General features: G+C 41.3%; 1 protein-coding gene across 5 annotated transcripts in view; it reads left to right on the forward strand.

Moving 5' to 3' along the window:
- ACVR1 (activin A receptor type 1) overlaps positions 1-22,280 on the forward strand; it is a 125,243-nt gene that overhangs the window by 93,200 nt on the left and 9,763 nt on the right. For all 5 annotated transcript variants that reach the window (XM_081814379.1, XM_081814383.1, XM_081814381.1 and 2 more), the window contains 3 exons: positions 498-644; positions 6,682-6,957; positions 11,652-11,849. In XM_081814379.1, coding sequence (XP_081670505.1) covers positions 498-644; positions 6,682-6,957; positions 11,652-11,849 — 621 coding nt within the window. The remainder of the gene's footprint in view (positions 1-497; positions 645-6,681; positions 6,958-11,651; positions 11,850-22,280) is intronic.

Genomic DNA, 22,280 nt, shown 5'->3' on the forward strand with positions numbered 1-22,280 from the left:
TTTTTTTTAAAGATTTTATTTATTTATTTGAGAGAGAGAGAATGAGAGAGAGAGAACACATGAGAGGGGATAGGGTCAGAGGACGAAGCAGACTCCCTGCCGAGCAGGGAGCCCGATGCGGGACTCGATCCAGGGACTCCAGGATCATGACCTGAGCCGAAGGCAGTCGCTTAACCAACTGAGCCACCCAGGCGCCCTTCCGTGTGCTTTTAAAAACCATATATGTTTCATACCTTTTGATAGAGGAATTTAACTGTAAACCTTGTAATTAGCAGCTAAATGTACAATGTAGATACTGAGGGTGTTGGATTTGCTATGGCAGTGGGTGGCTGGAGGGGCAGGTTCCATCTTACTTTTGTATGGCTTCATAGGCGAAAGGTTGTGGTATTTAGATCCCCAGATTAAGTTTTTTCAGGTACACAAAGGAAGGGAGTAAGAGTTGCAGGCAAGAAATGTATTGGCTCCCTCCCATGTCACCTCTGTGTTGCTCTCCCCAGGGAAAGGCAGGTATGGTGAGGTGTGGAGGGGCAGTTGGCAAGGGGAGAACGTCGCTGTGAAGATCTTCTCCTCCCGGGATGAGAAGTCATGGTTCAGGGAAACAGAATTGTACAACACTGTGATGCTGAGGCATGAAAATATTTTGGGTAAGTACAAAGATAATCACCTCATTAATTTTATCTAGAAAGAAATAATTGCCTACCTTTGCCCTCTCCGATTTGGTGTGTGTGAATTTGCAAGTCTCCCCTGAAAAGTGATAATAGGAATCATCGGCATTTATATCATGTTTAATTTTCTTTTAACACTAATTTCTTGTTGAAATCTGCAAAGAAGCTGAGTTTGAAGATTCTCTGGATGATGAAAATGAAATCATTATTGCTAATTCTTATTCTGTAGGTTGTTATTTAAGCAACAAGAATTTACCCCATATTGTTCACTTCAAGCCTTCATCCGTTGTTCTACTTACCGCACCCTTTTTGAATATTTATTGAATCAAACTAAGAAAGCTCTTTGGACGATTTCCTAGAGATTCACAGCTCCCAGGGACATCGTAATTAAATGCACGTTCCCTCAAACTAGGCATGGTTTTTAAAGCCCAGATTTACAGAGGGATTTAGCATCCATTTTAATTTGGGAACTAAAGCTTAGAACCATTTGTGAAATCTGTGAAGAGTCCATTGAAATACTGCTGTGGAGGTATAAGGGATGAGAATGTCCTTGTTTCCTTTGACTTGTGTGGTTTTGGAAAGTTTCTCTCAATGTGTTTATACTAACACATGTATGATGAATGCTGCCCAGAGTGCCTCTTTAATAGTGGATATAAAGTTTATAGAGAAATTGACTCTACAGGATAGTGTTGGCCACTTCATGGCTATTGGAGGAGATTTGGCTCATCAGAAGGTCATTGCCAGAATTTATTTCTATTCTGTTACTGCCAATTTAGTATTAAACCTGAGTTAGGTTGTCTGCCAAGAACAGTTCGACAGTTGTCTAAAGCATGGCGGTGTGTTCCATCTTAGAGTTGTGGGTTTCTGCGGTTGTCTTCTCCCCTTGCCTTACCTGTGGGGCCCTAGCTGTCACCCAGTCCTCCTTGCTCATATCGTTGCTGGTGGTCTCCCATCTCCAGTCCATCTTGCCACCCTGAGTTATCTTTCATTGGGTAGCTGAGATCCTCCTCCAAGTGTTTCTGACGACTCCTCCACTGCCTAACATTTGTGCCTTCTGGGCCTGGCATTCCAGACTCCTTATTTGTTGGGGTCCCAAGGAGTCTCAGATTTTCTCTACGAATATCCCCAGATGGCAGCCACTTTGGATATTTGCCACTTTTTGGGATCGCCATGAACATTCAAGTGTCTGTGCCGTTGTTCGTGGTCTTGATCACGCATGATCCCCACCCCACACTCCAACCACCCCTCCTTCCATCACAGTGTCTCAGTTCCCTTCCAGTTTCTCCCAGTGGATTTATGCACGCCCTTACTTTGCAGCTGTGCTGTAACTCTGATCGCACACAAGCTTGTGGCACAGTTAGATGCGTATGTGTAACAGCGACGATCGTTACTGTGCAGGAATCACTGCTTGAAGTACGTCATGTGCATTTTCTCCTTTCAGCTTCCCCACAGTCATAAGGGGGTAGGTACTCTTGTTTTTCTAGTTTTAACTGATGAGGTGACCAAGGTGGGAGGTTAGCATCACTCATCAGGTCAAGTCGTGGAGCTGAGAGTCACGCTGGGCAGTGTGTCTCTTAACTACAGTTCTGTACTTTATGTGGTAGTTAACTAGTGGAATTGTGATTCGATAATGAGAGTATGAGGTGAAGATTCATCCACAGTCAAAATTACCTTCAAATGTCCCACTTTTCCCTCTGACACTGGGACAGACAGGTTGAGCCACAGATAAAGAGTCAGTTGCGTTAGAAGCTGGGATGTGCAGGAAGTACATTTTTTAAAACAGTGGAATGACTCTTAATGGGCGGGTGCACATACTCTAAGAAGTATGTGGGATCTGAGATTCATTAAAGGAAGGGCATGTTCAGGCACCCCTTCTCGTTCCCAAGGGCTCACAGGTTCATTGAGCAAAATGCTCTAGATATTGCTGGGCTATGCAAATAGTCACTTTATCAGTGCCCTTGAGTTAAATGAACTGTGATACCATTCCATTGTACACTGAGGACAAGGATCACTTCCATTGTTTTTGCCTTCACATGCAGTACTCAGGACAGTACTTGCACATGCTATGTGCTCGGTAAATACTTATTAAATTGGATTTAATCATAAGAGAAATTTCAAAGTCACCTTCGCAATATGATTCATGTGAGAGGTGAGGTTCCCTTAGTGTGACCACATAGGGCAAAACATTGTTCATTTCTTATTACCTGATGAGCCAGGGAAATTCTCTACTGATGAGGTCTTTCTACGTAGCCTCATCATACTTAAAGCTGTATGGACTGATTTTACTGTGTAGTTCTTTTGGCTTGAAGAAAGCTCATAGAAATGAACTGGTTTGTTTTTGTTTCTGTTTTTTTGAAGGTGGGGTCTCAACTTGGTTGAAGTTCTTTCCTTGCTTTACCAGTTTTCTGGATATAGAGGCTTTAAGGTTTTCTGTGATTTTTTCCTTTTCTGTCAAAGGAGCATCTTGTATCAAATATTGGATCATGATTTCCCTCCCCCCCTGGAGTATTGCTAACTCTAGCCCCTCAAAATAGATACATCACACACACACACATTTACACATATATGCATACATATAAAACTCTGGGCCCTCATTGTTTATCCCCCTATAACAGTATCTTTCAAATGACTAGATTTGGCTTTCAACTCTTCCTTCTGCTCTGTCTGGTATAGAAGTCCACAGACAAGGGGGTAACGGGAGGGTGTGCTGGGTGGTGGCAGGAACAGTGGTCGGGGGGCTGGAGATGCTGGTTTCTACTCTCGGCACCTCCAACAGGCCCACTGTGTGACTTTGGGCCAAGGTTATATGTTTCTTGGCATCCTTTCCCTCATTACTAAGACCAAGGGAGTTGAATTAATGTGAGAATTTTACTCCAAAGTCTCGTCTCACATGCTTTTTAAAAAAATGATAGTAAAATATGAAGCTTACCGTTATAGTCCTATTAAGGGGAGAGTTCGGTAACATGGGTACATTCACATTGTGCAGCTGTTAACCGCCCGCCGTCTCTACAACCGCTCCGCACTCTGAAGAGGCACCGCCTCACCAGTTAATCAGACTTTCCTTAGAGCAAGTGGAAGTAAAGGAAAGTTACCCGCAGAAGATACTACGTTGCAGAATTGCTGCGGCTTTAATTGAACCCTGAGCTATTCTGAAATGTAATAGTAACCAGCTATTCTTGATACTTCCTGTGTTAGGTATCCTGTGAAGCGCTGCACCTATAATTAACTCTTCTATTCTCACAGTACCCCTGTGAGGTTGCTGATGTCGTTGTCCTTATCTTATGAATGAGGAAACCGAGGTGGAGATTTTAAATGACTTGTGTGAGTCACGCAGCTTGGGAATGGTGGAGCCAGTCTTGGGGCCCAGCGCTCTGCAGCCCCCGTGCCCCACTGTGTGGTGGCCTCAGTCCTCAGCTGTCATAGCTGCCCGGTGCCTGGCTCCTGGGAAAGTCGCCAGGGCGAGGCTCACAAGGGCCATGGATGACCTCACTTAAGATTTTGGGTTTTATTTTCCTTCCTGGGGAGCCTGGGAGGATGACTTGGGCTGTTAAATAAGAGGCTTTTGCTCTAATCACTTTCTCTCCCCGTTATGAACACGTCCAGTGGCTGCATCCAGTGTTCCAACTTATAAGGACCTGTTCAGCCTTCACTAACAGTAGAGTGCTCTGACGGAAAATGCAAAAATTCCATAAAAATGCTCTCGCATTTTGAAACAAATGTAGTTCTGTGATTCACCCTTGGGAGATAAACAGTTAAAAAAAAAAAAAAAAAAGTCCTGCCTATTAAAAAGTCATTTTTCCAGAAGGTCTGGAGCATAATTAACGGGACAGACAAAAATCCTTCTCTAAGACCCAAGGGACTTAGGGCAGGTGAGAGAATAAGTATTTATTTGTTATTTATGTATGTATGTATGTAATCAGAGGCTGCTCTCCCTTGGGCAGAAAAATCAGTAGAGGCTACGTAAATACACAACAGTAATTTGATTTCTTTTGAGTGGTACTTACAGTTTAGGATTTTTATTTTGAAAGTCATTAACGATTAATATCATTTGGTTTAGAATGATAAAGTAGAAACATTTTCTTTAGTGAGAATAACTAATATCTGAGTACACATTTTGACTATTCATATTACGGCCAGTGTAGGGCTCCAAGAGAAATCGCTGTGGGGCCACAGACACAGACTGGACAGAGGGAAAGAATGAGAGTCTGAGGCTGCCCATGGGAACTGGCTCGGAGGGCAGGGGAGAGAAAGGTAGGGGATCAAGTTGTGGAGACATTACTTTGTTCACGTCACAGATGCGCAGTGGGTACATGTGTCACATTGTCTCTCTCTGAGTAGAAGTCCGCCTGTTTGGGGGCAGTATGGCGTAGTGGGTAAGAGTACAAGTTCTAGAGCCAGGCTGTCGGGGAGCATTACTAGCCTTAATGTCAGTGCTGTCCTCTGCCTCTTTCCTGTATGAGTATTGGAAGATTACGTGCAGAGTGTGTAGAAGTATTGAGCCTGGCTCCTTGTTCGTCCCAGTAGCTACTAGCTGCTTCTGTTCTTGATGATGGTGACGGTCAAATAGGGGACCTTTCTTTGTTCCCAGAGTTTCTTGTACAAGCTGTGGTGTGCCCAGATGGCTAGCACCAAACTTGGGGTCCGTGACAACTTAATAGATGCGTAATTTGGCATCTCCTAGCAGCAGTTTCATTATTTATAAACTGAGTATAATGATATCTGTGTTCCTGGTGTATTGAGAAAAATCCAATGAGAAAATATATATGAAAGCAGCATAAACTTTATATCACGCTCTGTGTAAGTGTGAGGCATGTTCTGCGTGTGTCCATTTTCCCGCATCCTTTTACAAGTCCTTTAATCCTGCCTCAAGCCACATCTGTCTTTTTTTAAATATTCTTTTTAATATTCTTTTATTTATAAGTCCCAGATGTCAGTGCTTGTAAGTGTGTCCATTAGGGTGTGTGTGTGTGTGTGTGTGTGTGTGTGTGTGTGTGTGTATAGTTTACATATATGGAGAGAGAATGCGCGAGTGAGTGGGTGGAAAGCATGTCTGTAGCAGGAAAGGCAAGACATACATCACAATTTATTTCGTAGAGTTTATTCAGTTTGCTCAAGGGTCCCCTCACAATGTCTAGAAAATTCTCTTCCTACCTCCTTATTGGCATGTCAAATCTCACTTCTTTTCAAGACCGCTTCAATTATCACTTCTCGATGGAAGCCTGTTGTAATACCTCGTCTGAATTACTAGGATTCCCTATTCTGGACTCATGTTGCCCTTTGCAGATCTAACAGTACTTTTCATTATATTCCTTACATGATATTGTAATTTTTCTTTCCTATATCTGTCTTCTTTTCTAGCCAACAAACACTATCATCTTGGTTTTCTTATGTGACTGACAAAGAGCATCAGAGATGCTTATTATATTTGGTTTCTTTTTTATTTGATGAGTAGTCAATCATTTAATATAAACTTACCCCTTTATCTTACATCTGAACAGAGATAATCCAGAGAACCTAAATGAGTTGCCCAGTATTATACAGCAAATCACAGGCAGAGTCAATACTAGAACTAGATTCTATGTTTTAGATTCTAGTTTCTTTTTATGTTTAGATTCTATGTTTAGATTCTGTGTTTTTTATTCTTTTTGGGTGGCTGATGAATAATCTGCGCTTGGAATATGAACATGATAAAGAGTTTGATACTATCATTACGGATAAATGCAAAGATATTATTCCTATCTGAATCATAACATAATGTAAAATCTTTTTAAAGGATTATTTATAATGAAAATGAATATGGACATTTCCTATTCATTAGAAGTACCTTTTTATGGTAGTATTAAGAGTACTATGTTTTTCTGTTGATGCCTCTGTAAACCTCCTTTCATGGTAGTTGGTTAGTTTAATTATTTTTTGTTACAGGTGGTATCTATTATATGGGTTACTGTTTCTGTATACTAAAAGTTATAATGTGAAATTCTTACATGTCTGCTAATTTTGTTCTTGCTCCCTCCAGGTTTTATTGCTTCAGACATGACATCAAGACACTCCAGTACCCAGTTGTGGTTAATCACACATTATCATGAAATGGGATCGTTGTACGACTATCTTCAGCTCACTACTCTGGATACTGTTAGCTGCCTGCGAATAGTGCTATCCATAGCTAGTGGTCTTGCACATTTGCACATAGAGATATTTGGGACCCAAGGGAAGCCAGCCATTGCTCATCGAGATTTAAAGAGCAAAAACATCCTGGTTAAGAAGAATGGACAGTGTTGCATAGCAGATTTGGGTAAAGTTTTAAAAATATTTTTTAATTACAGTTTTTACTTTTGTTGTATTCCATCGTTTAGCTAGGTCGCATCCATGCCCCCTCCCCTAACATCTTGTTATGAAGACTTTCAAGCATGCAGGCAAATCAAAAGAACGTCCCAGTGAACAGCTGTATACCCACTACCTAGATTCCTCCATCAACATTTTACTGTTGTCACATATCCATGCCTCCCCACTCATCAGTCCATCTTTAATTATTGATACATTCCCAAGTGAACTGCAGACAAAAGAGCCCTTTCTTCTAAAGACTTCAGCATGTATACCACTGTGTCGTGCACCGGAGTCTATTATTTGTTGATTTTTTTCTCTCCGGGTAAACAAATCTTAAGTAATACATTCTCAGAGTTTGGACGAATGCTATAAAATCCAAATCTCTATTGAAATTCAGACCTTTGCGTTACCTTGGAAGGTGACTTCAGGTAAAATGCTCGTTCAGTCAATTCCTGACCAGCCCACCCTCAGAGGCAACCAATAGTCTGTAGCATTCTGATTTCTCAAACCTTTACACAAAGTAGGTACACAGTTAAATAACCTATGGAATGAGGGGCACCTAAGTGGCTCAGTTGGTTAAGTGTCTGACTCTTGGTTTTGGCTCAGGTCATGATCACAGGGTCGTGAGATTGAGCTCTGCGCCAGGCTCCACATGCAGTGTGGAGTCTGCTTGCGATTCTTTCTCCCTCTCCCTTCCACTCACTCTCTCTCTCTCTCTCCCCCAAATAAATAAATAAATAAATGTTAAAAAAAAAAGAACCAACCTATGGAATGAGTTCATCTTAAAAATGGCTTCTAAAGTTGTTTTTCTGTAACCATGGCAAAATTATCAGTCAAGAAAGAGGAATAAATTTCCTGAACCAATTCACAATTTGCCCTGCTGGGATATCTCATTCCTGTGGTGTTAGGGTAATGCTCAGTGTAGCTTTAATTGCATTATAAATAAGATTATTTTCATTTATAGTGACACTGTATATAAAACCATATTCAACTTGGGTACTGGCTGAATAATTACGCTAATGAGAACTGAATTGTATTCAGTTGTATTGGTTATCCATTTCAGTGGACTACGGAGAGTTCTCACTCTATTTGATTAAAAAATGGTTTATATTATATTCATATCATTGTAGTTATTGTGAGGCTGATAAAGGTTTGGACAGTATTAACTCTTGTATATAAATGATAATATTTTTTTTCTTTTTTAAGATTTTATTTATTTGACAGAGAGAGAGCACAAGTAGGCAGAGTGGCAGGCAGAGGGTGGTTTATATTATATTCATATCATTGTAGTTATTGTGAGGCTGATAAAGGTTTGGACAGTATTAACTCTTGTATATAAATGATAATATTCTTTTTTTTCTTTTTTAAGATTTTATTTATTTATTTGACAGAGAGAGAGAGAACACAAGTAGGCAGAGTGGCAGGCAGAGGGAGAGGGAGAAGCAGGCTTCCCGCAGAGCAGGGAACCCGACGTGGGGCTCGATCCCAGGACCCCAGGATCATGACCCGAGCCGAAGGCAGCCGCTTAACCGACTGAGCCACCCAGGCGCCCCTATTCTTATTTTTAAACACAAAGATGTGACATGTCCGGAAAATGTATTTCTTTTGAATTTCTTTAAAGTCTTTGCATTCATGCTGAGAATTATTTTACAGTGTTTTGCAAGTGTGAGAAGAAAAATATTTAGGATAGCATTGAAAGGGTATGGCTCTGAAGTTTTTTGTGGGCAGTTTTAGTTGTGGTGTAGAGGGCTTTTGTGGCCATGCCCTGGCTTTTGGAGCAGGGTGATTTGGACTTGAATCCTGACTTTCCCAGTTATCACCCCATATATCTATGCAGATATTTTAATCTATCGATTTACCTGCCCAAAGTGCAGGACTGGCTTATACTCGACTGGGGGGCAAGGAGCACTTTAGTGTTTGACACTGTGCACTGTACCTTCGGTATTGTTTCAAATGTTCATAACGTTGTGTCCAAGTATTATTCATGTCACTCAAAATCAATTATTATGTACCTCACATGGTTCTTAATAAAATTCAGAAATTATTATACTTGCTTGGCAAATAATAAGCACTCAGATGGTTGCTGCTATTATAGTCCAGTGGTCTAGGGGAGATGGGAAATGTTGGCTTTGGTTGTGGGACTTGATAGGGAGTCAGAGTTGTTTTTCAGTAAGTCCAACTAATTAGTTACTCGTTTTTCTTTCTTTTGGCCTGTAGCCTTCCAATTAGATACATGGATTTGTACAAAAATCTGTGTTAAGGTGTTAACTATTCAGGGAGTAGTTCCTTGGTACAGAAGACCGCTCCCATGAGATTATCATTTGTGTGTAATTTTTCACTTTATACCCACAAATTAAGGATCACTCATTAGAAATCATGTTCTATTATTGATACTGCAAAAATACCAGTATTCTATTTATTTTTCTAACTTTTTATTATAAAAAAATTCAAACACACAGAAAGGTTGAAAGAAGAGTAAGTATAATGATCATATGCACACCACCTAGATTCAACAATTGTTAAAGTTTTGCCATATTTGCTTTATATGTACATATGTCTTTACTCGTACACTTGAAAATAAGTTACAGACATCACAACACTTTATTCCTAAATACTTCAGTATATATCTCCTGCATAATCAGTTCATCGCACCTAAAGTTACTGATAATTCTTTAATATCATTTAATGTCCATTTTCAGATTTTTTTAGTTTTCTCAAACAAGAATTCAGCCAAGGTTTACACATTGCATTTGGTTGTTTTGTCTCTTTAGGTAGCATGATAATTACCTATTACTGGGTAACACATTGCCTCTAAAACTTAGCAGCTTAAAATAACACAAATTGTTATCTCCCATAGTCATCTGAGGGTCAGCAATCTTGGGATGACTTAGCTGTCTGGTTCTGGCTCAGGATCTTGTAGGGCTTACACAGTCAAGCTGTCGATGAGAGCTGCAAGTGCCTGAAGGCTTCGTCAGGGCTGGAGGAACTCCCAGGATAGCTCTAGTCATGTGGCTGTTGGCAGGAGGCTTCGGTCCCTGGTCTGGGGGACCTCTCCACGGGGCTGCGTGAGTGAGTGTCCTCATAACACGAGAGAACTGAGAGCGGAGAAGAAGCCATGTTGCCGTTTATGTCCTAATTTTGAAGATCTTCATTCGCTTCTGCCATGTTCTGTGTGACTGTCCAGCCCACGCTCAAGGCATGGGGAATTGAGCTTCGCCTCCTGAAGGGAGACGTTTCAAAGAACTTGCAGACATATTTTTAAACCACCACAGCTAGCATTGCCGTGATCTATTTAAACTGCACCTTTTCATGTTCTGTTATTTTTAACTCTTTGGTTCTGGAAATGGTAGAGAAGTGTATATGTTTCGGGAGATGTTCACCGTGGCTATAGAATCTTGGGGTTGATTAGAAGAATCAGGGAAAGAGGAACCAGTCTGGTGTAGGGAATGCAGTTGCTGATTTCTCTGCTAATTATTAAGGGTGCGCTACCAGGTGCCATCTCCCTGGCATGAGAAAGAGTCATCATCCCACACATTCAAAGCCATGGAGTGGGAGGAGAAGCATTCTCCACAGAAGGCTTGAGGGATCCCCAAGGGATCATTGGGTTGCAGAGGTTTACAGAGGCCTCTTGTTCCAATTTGGCACTTTTCATTATTTTGAGTGTTAAAGGAATCATTGTGAGTTGGTCAGCATATACATCAAAAAGTAATTTCATTCTCAAATGAATCATGCATGTACCTGCTTAACCCTCCTGGTTGGCGAGGAATGCCAGGGCTCTCTAATTGAGGAATTCTGAAATGAGTCATGGTTTAAGAAAGTGCTTGAAAGCCATTTAGCGTGAGAGTTGTGCTTTGAATCGAGGTCTAGCTGAATGCTGTCTGCATGCATGACTATAGAGAAAGGCCTGTGGGTTTGGTCAGCGTCACTAGGTCTCAGATGAGCAGCTCTTCCTAAAGGGATGGAGCAGTGCCTATGGAAGCCCGCCCTTTAGGTAGTGATACATTACCTCAAGTTCTCTGCCTCACACCGTCGGAAATTTGTGCTTGCACACTGCTGGGAGCTGTGGTGGAACATGAGAGCTTTACTTCTAAGGCCCTTGGAGGCTCCCACTTAACCTGTGAGCCTATTTTCCTGTGGACTTGAAAATACTGGCCTCTTGGTGGTTTGGTGCATTGGTTTATTATTCATCCAGATCTTTTTGTTTCAGAGGTTCAGGTGTTAACCTCAGAACTTCTTTTTTTTTTTTTTTTAAAGATTTTATTTATTTATTTGACAGAGAGAGACACAGCGAGAGAGGGAACACAAGCAGGGGGAGGGGGAGAGGGAGAAGCAGGCTCCCCGCAGAGCAGGGAGCCCGATGTGGGACTCGATCCTGGGACTCCAGGATCATGACCTGAGCCGAAGGCAGTCGCTTAACCGACTGAGCCACCCAGGCGTCCAACCTCAGAACTTCTGACTGTTTCCGGTCTTCGTTCTTTTTTCTCTTGTCACAGAAGTCCTCTCTCCACAGTATTCCAGAGATTAATTACTCTGGGTATAGTGCAGCAGTGACCAGAAATACCACGAGAGGGCGCTTCTGATTGGGGTCAGTTCGAAAATGCTTCAGCAACCCTCTGTGAAAAGGAAGTAAACTGACCCACCCTGTTGTCTTCTTCCTTTCAGGCCTGGCAGTCATGCATTCCCAGAGTACTAATCAGCTGGATGTGGGGAACAACCCCCGTGTGGGCACCAAACGCTACATGGCCCCTGAAGTTCTAGATGAAACCATCCAGGTGGATTGTTTCGATTCTTACAAGAGAGTTGACATTTGGGCCTTTGGACTTGTCTTGTGGGAAGTGGCCAGGCGTATGGTGAGCAATGGTAAGTATTTGATCTAATGTAGCAATGTCCTTCCCAAGTCCTCTTGATTCTACTGTCTTTAAAAGGGCAAAGGAAATATTTAAGTCCACATTGTCCCATGAATCATACTTATTCCTTGAATCATACATCAAGCTATCAGCATCTATATTTGATTTATGGCTAGTAGGTGGAATGCAGTGTCATTATATTTTAGCTACACAAGAGGAAATGAGGGTTGAAAAGAAGAATATTTCGGGCTGAGACATCTGGTCCTGGCGCTGCCCCCCTGGTGCTTGAGTATAAGCCCCCAATAAACGCTGCCTAACTCTAAAAAAAATAAAAAAGAAAAGAATATTTCTGGAAGAGACTAGTTATGTTTTGGCTCTTCTTTTGATTGGTCCATATTTCATTCCTTCCTTTCTCCATCTTCCTATTCTGCCTTTCTTCCCACCCTCTCTCCTCCGTTGTTCTTCTCACAAGTGGGATTTAGCATGAGAAGAATGCTCCAGTAAATCTGAGGGTGAATCCTGCTATTTTAGATATTTTTACTTCTGAAATTTGGGTTATTGAGAAAAGGCTCAGGTTGTACACTCAGAATTCACCTCTTTGTAAGAAGTAAGGCTGTACCTTCTGAATTAGTGAAATTCAAATTCAGGAAGCCCTGAGTAGGAGGCTAATGCTCGTCCTCTTTCGAGAAAGTTTTATGAAATGGTCTTGTCTTCGTAGTTACAGGAGCATATGTCGGTCATTTTTAACCTGTGACCCCTACAATAAACTCTTAACTTATTCTTGTCTTTCATGTATCCAGATTAGCCACAAATACATTGTTGAACTTTCCTGGAAGTACATTGTATTCTGAAAGCACTACGTGTGCTCTTTTAAATTGCATATGCCCCATCTCCCCACAAAGTGGATTTTATGGTTGACTCTTGAATCACCTAAATAAACTTCTGTCTTCTCAACTGGAAGTCTTCTTTCAGAGGACATGTCTGAAATTGTTCCAGAAAAACAGGAAAGTGCCGTATATTTAGATTAATATTTATTTTCAAAGGATCCTTTCCCCTCCTAAAACTCCTTGGAATCCTGGATTTGAAGTATGAAAGACATAATGTGTGAATTCTCAAGGATTGAGATTCTTGGGGCAATCATAATTTTCCTGAACAACATAACCAGAAAATAGGAAGTTCTTTGAGGAAAGTGGCATCAGGGTAATTTACCCTAGCTTTCATGTGCAGTAATTCGAATTGGCACGTCTTCATGGTAGCTGCTGCTTTTCCTTTCCTTTTTTTTTTTTTTTTCTCTAACAGCACCGTGCGTCTGGCTTTGAGACCCTTAGCGGGTCTGTGAAAAGCAATGTTTCAGATTAAGCATAAACATAACATGCATTGCTACCTGACCGTTCTTTTAATTTTCTTTTTCTTTTCTTTCTTCTGATGGAGTCATGAACATTTTCTTGGTAATTGTTTCTCAATCGCTGGGAGCTTACCGACTGGCATTTTGTGCCATCAAGTGCCTTGAGAATTATCTGCAACAGAGAGATTGTTTTGCTGATTTATGAAGTTCTGAACTTTGCCTGGAATTGCACATCAACTTCATTTGCTCACCCCCTCCCCAATAATCCTTGAGCATCTTGGATCTGAAAATCTAATTTTAATTTGTTTATTTTAGCAAACAATTTAGAGAAGGATTGGCATCATACTAAACCATGCACTGGGGAACTTGCCCCCAGTGAAGAGAGTACTACTATCCCAGGGCCAGGATGGTAGCCAGCCAGCGGCGGCTGGGCTGGAGCAGCTCCCAGCAGGCCTGCATGATGAAAGCTGAGCTTGGCAGAAATGTGGGATTTGGGCTTTGTAAGAATTCATGTTGCAAACGCGTTCCCTGTGTCACAGGCATAAACCCAAGTGGCTCTTAAAGATCACTTGTGCTTAATAGGCGTCCATTTGAAATTAGAGTCATCGGTTTAAAATTGAGCTCAGCAAATGGTAGTTTGCATCATCTGTTCCGTGTTTAATGTTCTTTTGCTGAAAAAATCATGAAGAGTAGAGGAAGAGAGACTATTTTGGTTGTTTGATTGATTGACTTCCTGTTATGTCATCATTTAGGTGGCTCTCTGGTTCCTAAAATTCTGTGGGTTGAACTTCTCTTCTGTGGTGTGGTTGGATTGTTAGTGGGAGGTAAGGGTATGTTGTGTCTCCTTTTAAATCAGTTACTGTCCCTTGGCAGTGACTAATTTGATATTTTCCCCTTCTCTTTTTAGTCCCCCCTCCTCCCATGGCTGTTCACAGGCGCGCGCACGCGCACATATGGAAATCACTTTATCTGGACTCAAAATAGGTTTGCACGTGGGATTGAACACTTCTAGGTTTATTATTAATATTTTAGTTATTACTACACCAAAACGAAAATGAGTAGAAAGAAAAATAAGAGAAAATTTGCCCTTACGTTCTAACATCCATGTGCCTTTCCACTTCTTCTCTATGCACCCCGTATGTTTTTGACTTTGTTATCATCATAGTATAGATACAGTTCTGTATCATCTTTTTTGTTCGAGTATGTCTTTTTAACATTAGTCTGTTTTTATTTTAAGTGGTCATGTGATATTTTATGAGCCATTTTCATGTTTCAGACATCCCGTCTCCTCCATTTGGGGCCTGTATTAGGTACCTTTGTTCATATAACTTTTTCATTTGGGGAATTAACTCTTAATCTGAAAACAAGTAGACCTAATAGGTCAAAGAGTATGGAGGTTTTTATGGCTTGACACATATTGCCAAATTGCTTTTCATAAGAGTTGTGCTAATTTACAATATCCCGCTCACCCCAGGGTGTGATGTACCTATTTCACTTTCTTACCAGCTTCAGGAACTGTCATTAAAAGGATATATATTTTTGAAATTATTGCATATAAAATGTACCTCATTTAAATGTATGAATATCTTATCTTAGGAAGGTCATTATAATTATGAATCCTTTGAGTTTCTGAGTCCATGATAAAAATTGATGACCAGATAGTTCTCCTGGAGCAATATGATCCTCAAGTGAACCATGAGTATAAAAATATGTTGCATTTTGTATTTTCATTGGAATGTTACATTTATTTGCTACTAATAATAAACTTCATGCTGTTTCTGTACAGGAAATGAGAATTAAGTCCATTTGCACATCTGAAAACTTCTCAGTAGTGTCTTTTGGAATTTACTTATTATGTTTAGCTTGACATTGAATTTGGAATTGGTAGGAAGGAAAAGGGTTTTCTTACCTTTTCTGGGTGAATTTTGGGTGTCAGCTTAAGGCAGGGGTTTGCCTGGATCGATAGTTCTTAAACTGTGTGTCAGATTCATCTAGAAACAGAATGCTGGGCCCGCCGCCCCAGAGTTTCTGATTTAGGAGGTCTGGACAGAGAACCTCCCTTTCTAACAGGGCCGCAGGTGATCCCCACATGACTGCTGGGTCAGGGACCTTACTCTTGAGATCTCATGTTAAAGTGGGGTCTGTCCGGCTTCCCAGGCTGGGAAGTAGACTGCTGCCAGGGTGTTGACAGTCTGGCCAAGCAGGATGCCTGTGATTTGTTTCTCATGCTTTAGGTGACACCTACTCTCTCTTGCAAGCTTTAGAGGGGTTCGTTTCTTCTTTAAGAGTCTTTGTCTAGGCCCTGGCCTTTCTTTCTAGATTTTTGCTACTTCTCTGACCCTATTCTTCTTTTCCTCCTTTGATAGTTCTGTGGATATATTTGTGTCTGGCTACCTGAGTTCAGTGTGGTGTGAGGACAGAACCTTACATGGGGATTGCATAGGTAAATAGATACATTATCACTGTGGACTGTGCCATTTAGCTTTGGTCTGATAGAAGACCTTGAGTCACCCCTTCCAAGCATCCCCCAGTAGTACGTTCCTCCTCGGGAGCCTCAGCTTGCAGTGTCATACCTTGCTTGGATCTCTGCATGCAGGAACTCGATAGGTGTGTTGTTCTAATACTGTGGTCATCTGCTCAAGGATTTAAAAACCAAGTAAGATAATCTTCATCCTCCATCCTCCAGCACATCTTTCACCATAGCATCATCTGAGCAGCATGAGCCTCTGTTCGCCTCCATGCAGCTCACAGTCTACTGTAGATTTCATTGCAATTTCATGTCATATAACTTTGTCATTTATGTGACAGGTACACTTCACGATCATCCATACACTAGAAATTTTGGAAAGGCAGTGTGTCTGGATTGGACAGGCAAGCACATTGAGATGATAGGATAGATCCTGTTCGTTCATTGTGTTTGCTTGCTAAGTACCTTGTTGTGCCGTGTTTCTCTCTTTCCTTGCTAGGGCTTTCCTCAGGCCCAGAGCACTGCACGGGGAAGCCGCTGGGAAGGGTGCCCTCTGTGCAGCTGTGTGTTGCTCCTCTCTGGCCCTGCCGAGGCGGTACTGTGTGAGCCTTAACATTTCAGGCTCTGCAGTCGTACTGTCTGCCTCCATCACCTACATCAGTTTCATTGCCCAAAAATTATTGCTCGTAATAGTATTTACTTTAACAAGTTCTGATGATGAACTGAGCTAATGTGGGTAAAGCACCTCGTGTGTGTCTGGCCTGTGGTCCATGTTCAGTAACCTAGCCATGGGTATTTGCTGTTCACTGGAAATGAGTGATGGAGGCCATGCGTGTGATTCTCTGGTGGCCTTCCTTCACGTCTCCTTATGCCAATCCTTCACTCAGACATTACATTCACTCCCCTCTTCACTTCCCACTAGAGGACTGCATGGACACACTCGTGTTTCACTGTTACTGGCTTTATTTTGTGATGGATTCCAGTGTTGAAATGTATCTCAGAAAAATCCTTGCTGGCCAGGCTGCATCCTTTATGGGGTGAGGACTAGGAAATATTTGTTAGAATAGGTTTTCCAAAGCATGTGTGTCAAACATGAACTTATTCTCAGTAATCCCGGGCTTGCCAGGGAACTGCATGTGCTTCTGTTCCTAAGCACAATGGGCTTGTGTCTGGAAACCATGACAACTTTTATTTTCTTTAGCAACTTAATATCCACCATGTTTCACGATTTTATTCCACTAGTGTATATTAAGGTTTGAACAACGAGAAGAATCATCTTATTAGGGAATTTTTTTTTTTCATATTCATTCGAGTAATTTCTTTCAGGTGTTTTGTTTTGTTTTGTTGAGCCTTTCGTTGAGCGGCTGGGGACAGGAATAAGGAGGTGGAGGGGAAAAGATGGATATTTTCCCACTGATTCCCAGGATTTCATGTCCCTGATTTAGAGCTCCAGACCAGAGGAGGGCAGTCAACTGACCTCATGACAAAATAACCTGAACCTGGCAGAGCTTTATTGAGTTCCGTTCAGGTATCAGGGTCTTAAACCTTGTAACAGCCCAGCATTCAGTGAAACATTCTTCCTCTCCTATGAGACCCCTGAAGCTGCCAACTGTTTGGGACTCTTGTGGAACCTCTCTCTCTCTCTCTCTCTCTGGGTGTTGGCACTGTGCCCAATCTGAGACATCTTGTTCATAGCTCAACTCAGAGCATGGCTGTGTACCTCTCCTAGGCTTTTTGTCCTCTGCTCTGACAACTGTGATATTAATATATACTTTTAGGAGGGCCCGACTACACAGTGATCTGTAAACCATTTGCTATGTTACATTGATGAGAATCTCGATAATAGAAATTACTTGTATAATTTTAACACAGATCTCTGAGAACAGAGTCGGTCTTGGCTTGAGTGATGTGCATGGTTCCATATGCCCATGGATTGCTGTAGGGGTAGAGGGATGAGGACATGCCACACATGTTCTCTACCTAGCAGGGAACAGACAGAGCTGTTCTTCCAACTCCCTTCCTACTGCAGGAAGGACTACTTGCCATGGGGTAAGGCAGGGCTTCTCTACGAGTATGCGGTGTTAGATTACAGAAATGCCTTGAGATTCTCTTAAACCTCCAGCAGTGAGACAGGACCCAGGGGGCCAGAATCCCCTGCATTGAGCAGCCTCATCCATTTAGCTATTAGTGATATTTGATGTGGGCCACGGCACAAAAAAACGTTTGAAGTCTTCCTGTTAGGACTGTTAGTGAAATAATACAAATATTGGAAATACCTTTTTGAATCTTGGAGAACAGAGTTCACAGGCATTCTTTCTGGTGAGACTAACTTCATTTATATACATATTACCTTTGTGATTTTTTCTATATCCAAACAGTACTTGTACTGTTACTAATCTTTTTCTTTAACTTGGCTTTTTTCAAACTTAGTTTTTCAAGGCCTAGTTGACATACGATGTTACACTAGTTTCAGGTGTACGACATAGTGATTCAACAAGTCTATACATTATGCTGTGCTCACACAACTGTAGCAACTGTCACCACACAACACTATTACAACACCACTGACTATATTCCCTATGCCGTGCCGTTCATTCCTGTGACTTACTCATCCCATGACTGGAAGCTTGTACCTCTCCTTTATCCATTTTACCCATCTCCCCACCTCCTCCCTCTGGTAACCGTCAGTTTGTTGTTTGTATTTATGGGTCCATTTCTGCTTTTTGCTTGTTCATTTATTTTGTTTTTTAGATTCAATAGTAAGTAAATTCATATGGTATTTGGCTTTTTCTCTCTGACTTATTTCACTTAGGATGATACCCTCTAGATCCATCCATGTTATTGCAAATGGTGAAATCTCATTCTTTTTTATGGCTGAGTAATATTCCATTGTGTGTGTATGTATGTATGTATGTATGTATGTGCGTTAATGTGTGTACACACACATTATCTTTATCCATTCATCTATCGATGGGCATGTGGATTGCTTCTATATCTTGACTATTGTAAATAATGCTGCAATAATTATAGGTGTGCCTATATCTTTTTGTATTAGTATTTTCATTGTCTTTCAGGTAAATACCCAGTAGTGGAATTACTGTATTGGATGGTATTTCTCTTTTAAATTTTTTGAGGACCACCCATACTGTTTTCCACAGTGGTTGTACCAGTTTATATTCCTGCATGAGGGTTTTTCTCTACATCCTCATCAGCACTGGTTATTTCTTGTCTTTTTTATATTAGCCGTTCTGACAGGTGTCAGGGGATACCTTGTTGTGGATTTGATTTGCATTTCCCTGATGATGAGTGATGTTGAGCATCTTGTCATGTGTCTGTTGGCCATTTGTTTATCTTTTTTGGAAAAATGTCTATTCATGTCTTCTGCCCATTTTTAGTCAGATTATTTTTTGCTGTTGTCTAAGTCCTATATATTTTGGATATTAACCCCTTATTGGATATATCATTTGCAGATATCTTCCCCCTTTCACTGGGTTCCCTTTTCATTTTGTTGATGGTTTCCTTCACTCTGCAAAGCTTTTTATTTTGGAATAGTCCCAACGGTTCATTTTTCCTTTTTGTTGCCTGATGACATATCTAGAAAAATGTTGTTATGGCTGATGTCCAGGAGATTACTGCCGATGTTACCTTCTAGGAGCTCTATGGTTTTGGGTCTCGCATTAGATCTTGAATCCATTTTGAGTTAATTTGTCTATGGTGTGAGAAAGTGGTCCAGTTTTCCCAGCACCATTTATTGAAGAGAATGTCTTTTCCCCATGGTATATTCTTGCCTCCTCTGTCATTGATGAATTAACCATATAAGTGTGTGTTTTCTTTCTGGCTCTCTGTTCTGTTTCATTTATCTATGTGTCTGCTCTTATGCCAGTATCATACTGTTTTGATTATTACAGCTTTTTTTTTTTTTTAAAGATTTTATTCATTTATTTGAGAAAGAGAGCTCACAAGCAGAGGGGGAGAGAGAGAAGCAGACTCCCCGCTGAGCAGGGAGCCCGATGCGGGGCTTGATCCCAGGACCCTGGGATCATGACCTGAGCTGAAGGCAGACGCTTAACCGACTGAGCCACCCAGGCGCCCCGATGATTACAGCTTTGTAGTATGTCTTGAAATCTGGGATTGTGATACCTCCAGCTTTTTCTTTCTCAAGATTGCTTTGGCTCTTCAGAGTCTTTTGTGGTTCCACACAAATTTTAGGATTATTTGTTCTAGTTCTGTGAAAAATGCCACTGTTATTTTGATGAGGATTGTATGGAATCTGTAGATCACTTTGGGCAATGTGGACGTTTCCACAGAATTAATTCTTCCAATCTATGGTATAGCTTTCCATTTGTTTGTGTCGTCTTCAATTCCTTTCATCCGTGTTTTATAGTTTTCAGAGGACAAGTCTTTCACCTCCTTGGGTAAGTTTATCCCTAGGTATTTTATTCATTTTGATGCGATTGTAAATGGGATTGTTTTCTTAATTTCTCTCATTATTAGTGCATAGAAATGCAACAGATTTCTGTGTATTAATTCTGTATCCTGCAACTGTACTGAATTCCTTTATTCTAATAGTTTTTTGGTGGAGCCTAGGACTTTCTATGTATAGTGGTAGGTCATCTGAAAATAGTGACAGTTTTACTACTTTCTTCCCAATTTGGATGCCTTTTATTTCTTTTCTCGTGTTTTTGTCTGATTGCTGTGGCTAGAACCTTCAGTGCTATGCCGAGTAGAAGTGGTGAGAGTGCACAGCCTGGTCTTATTTCAGATCTTGGAGGAAGAGCTCTCAGCATTTCCCCATTGAGTCTGACATTGGCTGTGAGGATGAAACGGTTTTGTCCATGAACCACTTCAAATTTTCTCACATGCCACTCTGGAAGGAAACACTGTATTATCTTATAGTTCTCTCAGAAGGCAAACATAAACCATTCTAATTCTTACTAAAATGGCTTTAGTTGTAAAGTTCTAGTCTCTGGAAGATTTCAGAATTTCTATAGGAGTTAACTGGTAGCAGTAGCTCTCAGTGTGGATGTAGGTGTGAGGGACTACGTTCTCCTCACCTGTTAGTTACGTGGGTATCATGGTGACTGCCCACGTTGGAGGACAGCAGAGAGAGACCGTGAAGTGAGCAGCTTGTGCATGAGATTAATGCAGAGAGGAGCATATTTCATTATGTCACTGTTGGCTTGTTGGGAAGAATTCTAGAATATAAACAGGGCATTGGATGCTAGTTTAGCTTTGCTGTTAATTACCTGTGACCTTGGACAAAGTAAGTTTTCCTGTGTGGTCCTCAGTTTTTTTCTTGTGAAGGAAAAAAGGGCTGTGATGTAATCGGCACAATTCTAAGATCCCATCATGTCTCTTCACCTTACCTTCAGATTATTCAGGGTATAGCCAGGTCCATAATTCCTTATCTGTGATTGAGAAATTCCCAAACTTTAGAATCCAAACCTTCCATAACTTATTTGGCAGAACACCTGAACTCATTTAGCAGTCAGACTTGACCTGAATTGACATGAATCTATTTATAGCTTTTATTTATCCCATTTAGTGGCACTATTGATATATTTACAGAAATGTGTTTGGTTGTGGGGTATCCCTCACACTCTGCTAGGGTGTCACATAAATAGGGTGTGTGCCTCTTATTACCTTTGTAAAGTAAAAAAAACCTCCAAATTCCTCAAACGCATCTAACCTCAAGGGTTTGGAATAAAGGATTGTGGACATATAATCAACATTCACTCAAGTAATATGTATGCATATACTAGGTATTCCTTTAGGCTCTGGGAAGCAGTTGAGCAAAAAAATTATAATTTATATCTTCAACATTTAACAGATTGACTATGGTTGAGGTGTGCGGGGAGGTGACAGAATATAGGGAGGACACTGAACTTTGTCCAGGGGCCTGGAATTGTGGGAGCGAGGTGGGAGGTAAAAGCAGGAAGAAGGTGGGAGGATCTTCTCAGAAGATAGAAAGCATGAACTGAGTCTTAAGTGAGATGAAAGGAGCCAGTCAGGTGGACTAGCCTGGGCGGACGTGTAGGTGGGAACGGGAAATACAGTCTGATGATGATGACAGTTGGTATCCTGGGCAAAAGGAAGCACTGTGGGGAATTATACAGGTGCCCTACAGCTAGAACCTCAAGCCACGCTAGTATGGCTGATGCCCAGGTAATGTGGAGCAGTGTGCTGGGGGAATGAGCCTGAGCCCATGGAGACATAATGAGCTTTTCCCTCGGTTTTTCCCCTAAAGATTTTTTGCAGGGGGCAGTGGGATATGGTGGATGGCTAGCAGGGGAGGGTATTTGAAGCAGACATTCCTGTTGGTCCCAGATACAGCGGTCAAAGAGGGGAGAAGATGGTACCCCGGTCTAAGGCTTTGGTGGGGGAGGATTGCAAAGACGACTTTCTTTCCAGAGAATGGTCTAAGATGCAACTCTGGCATTTCATGTTTTTGGAGCAGTCTCTAGGGCTCTCTCTTTTTGATCTGTGCTTCAGCTTTGTGATGTGTACTTAAAGGTGTTGGAACTAAGGCCTGGCAATTAAGGGGTTTACTCAGGACCATGCAGCAAATTCAGGGGAGGGATATTGGTTGGTTAAGATATATTTGCACCAGAGAATAGAAAAGTTCCAAACAG

This window comes from Leptonychotes weddellii, chromosome 3 (genome assembly GCF_054177405.1).
Source record: "Leptonychotes weddellii isolate Sample4059 chromosome 3, ASM5417740v2, whole genome shotgun sequence".
Lineage (NCBI taxonomy): Eukaryota > Metazoa > Chordata > Mammalia > Carnivora > Phocidae > Leptonychotes > Leptonychotes weddellii.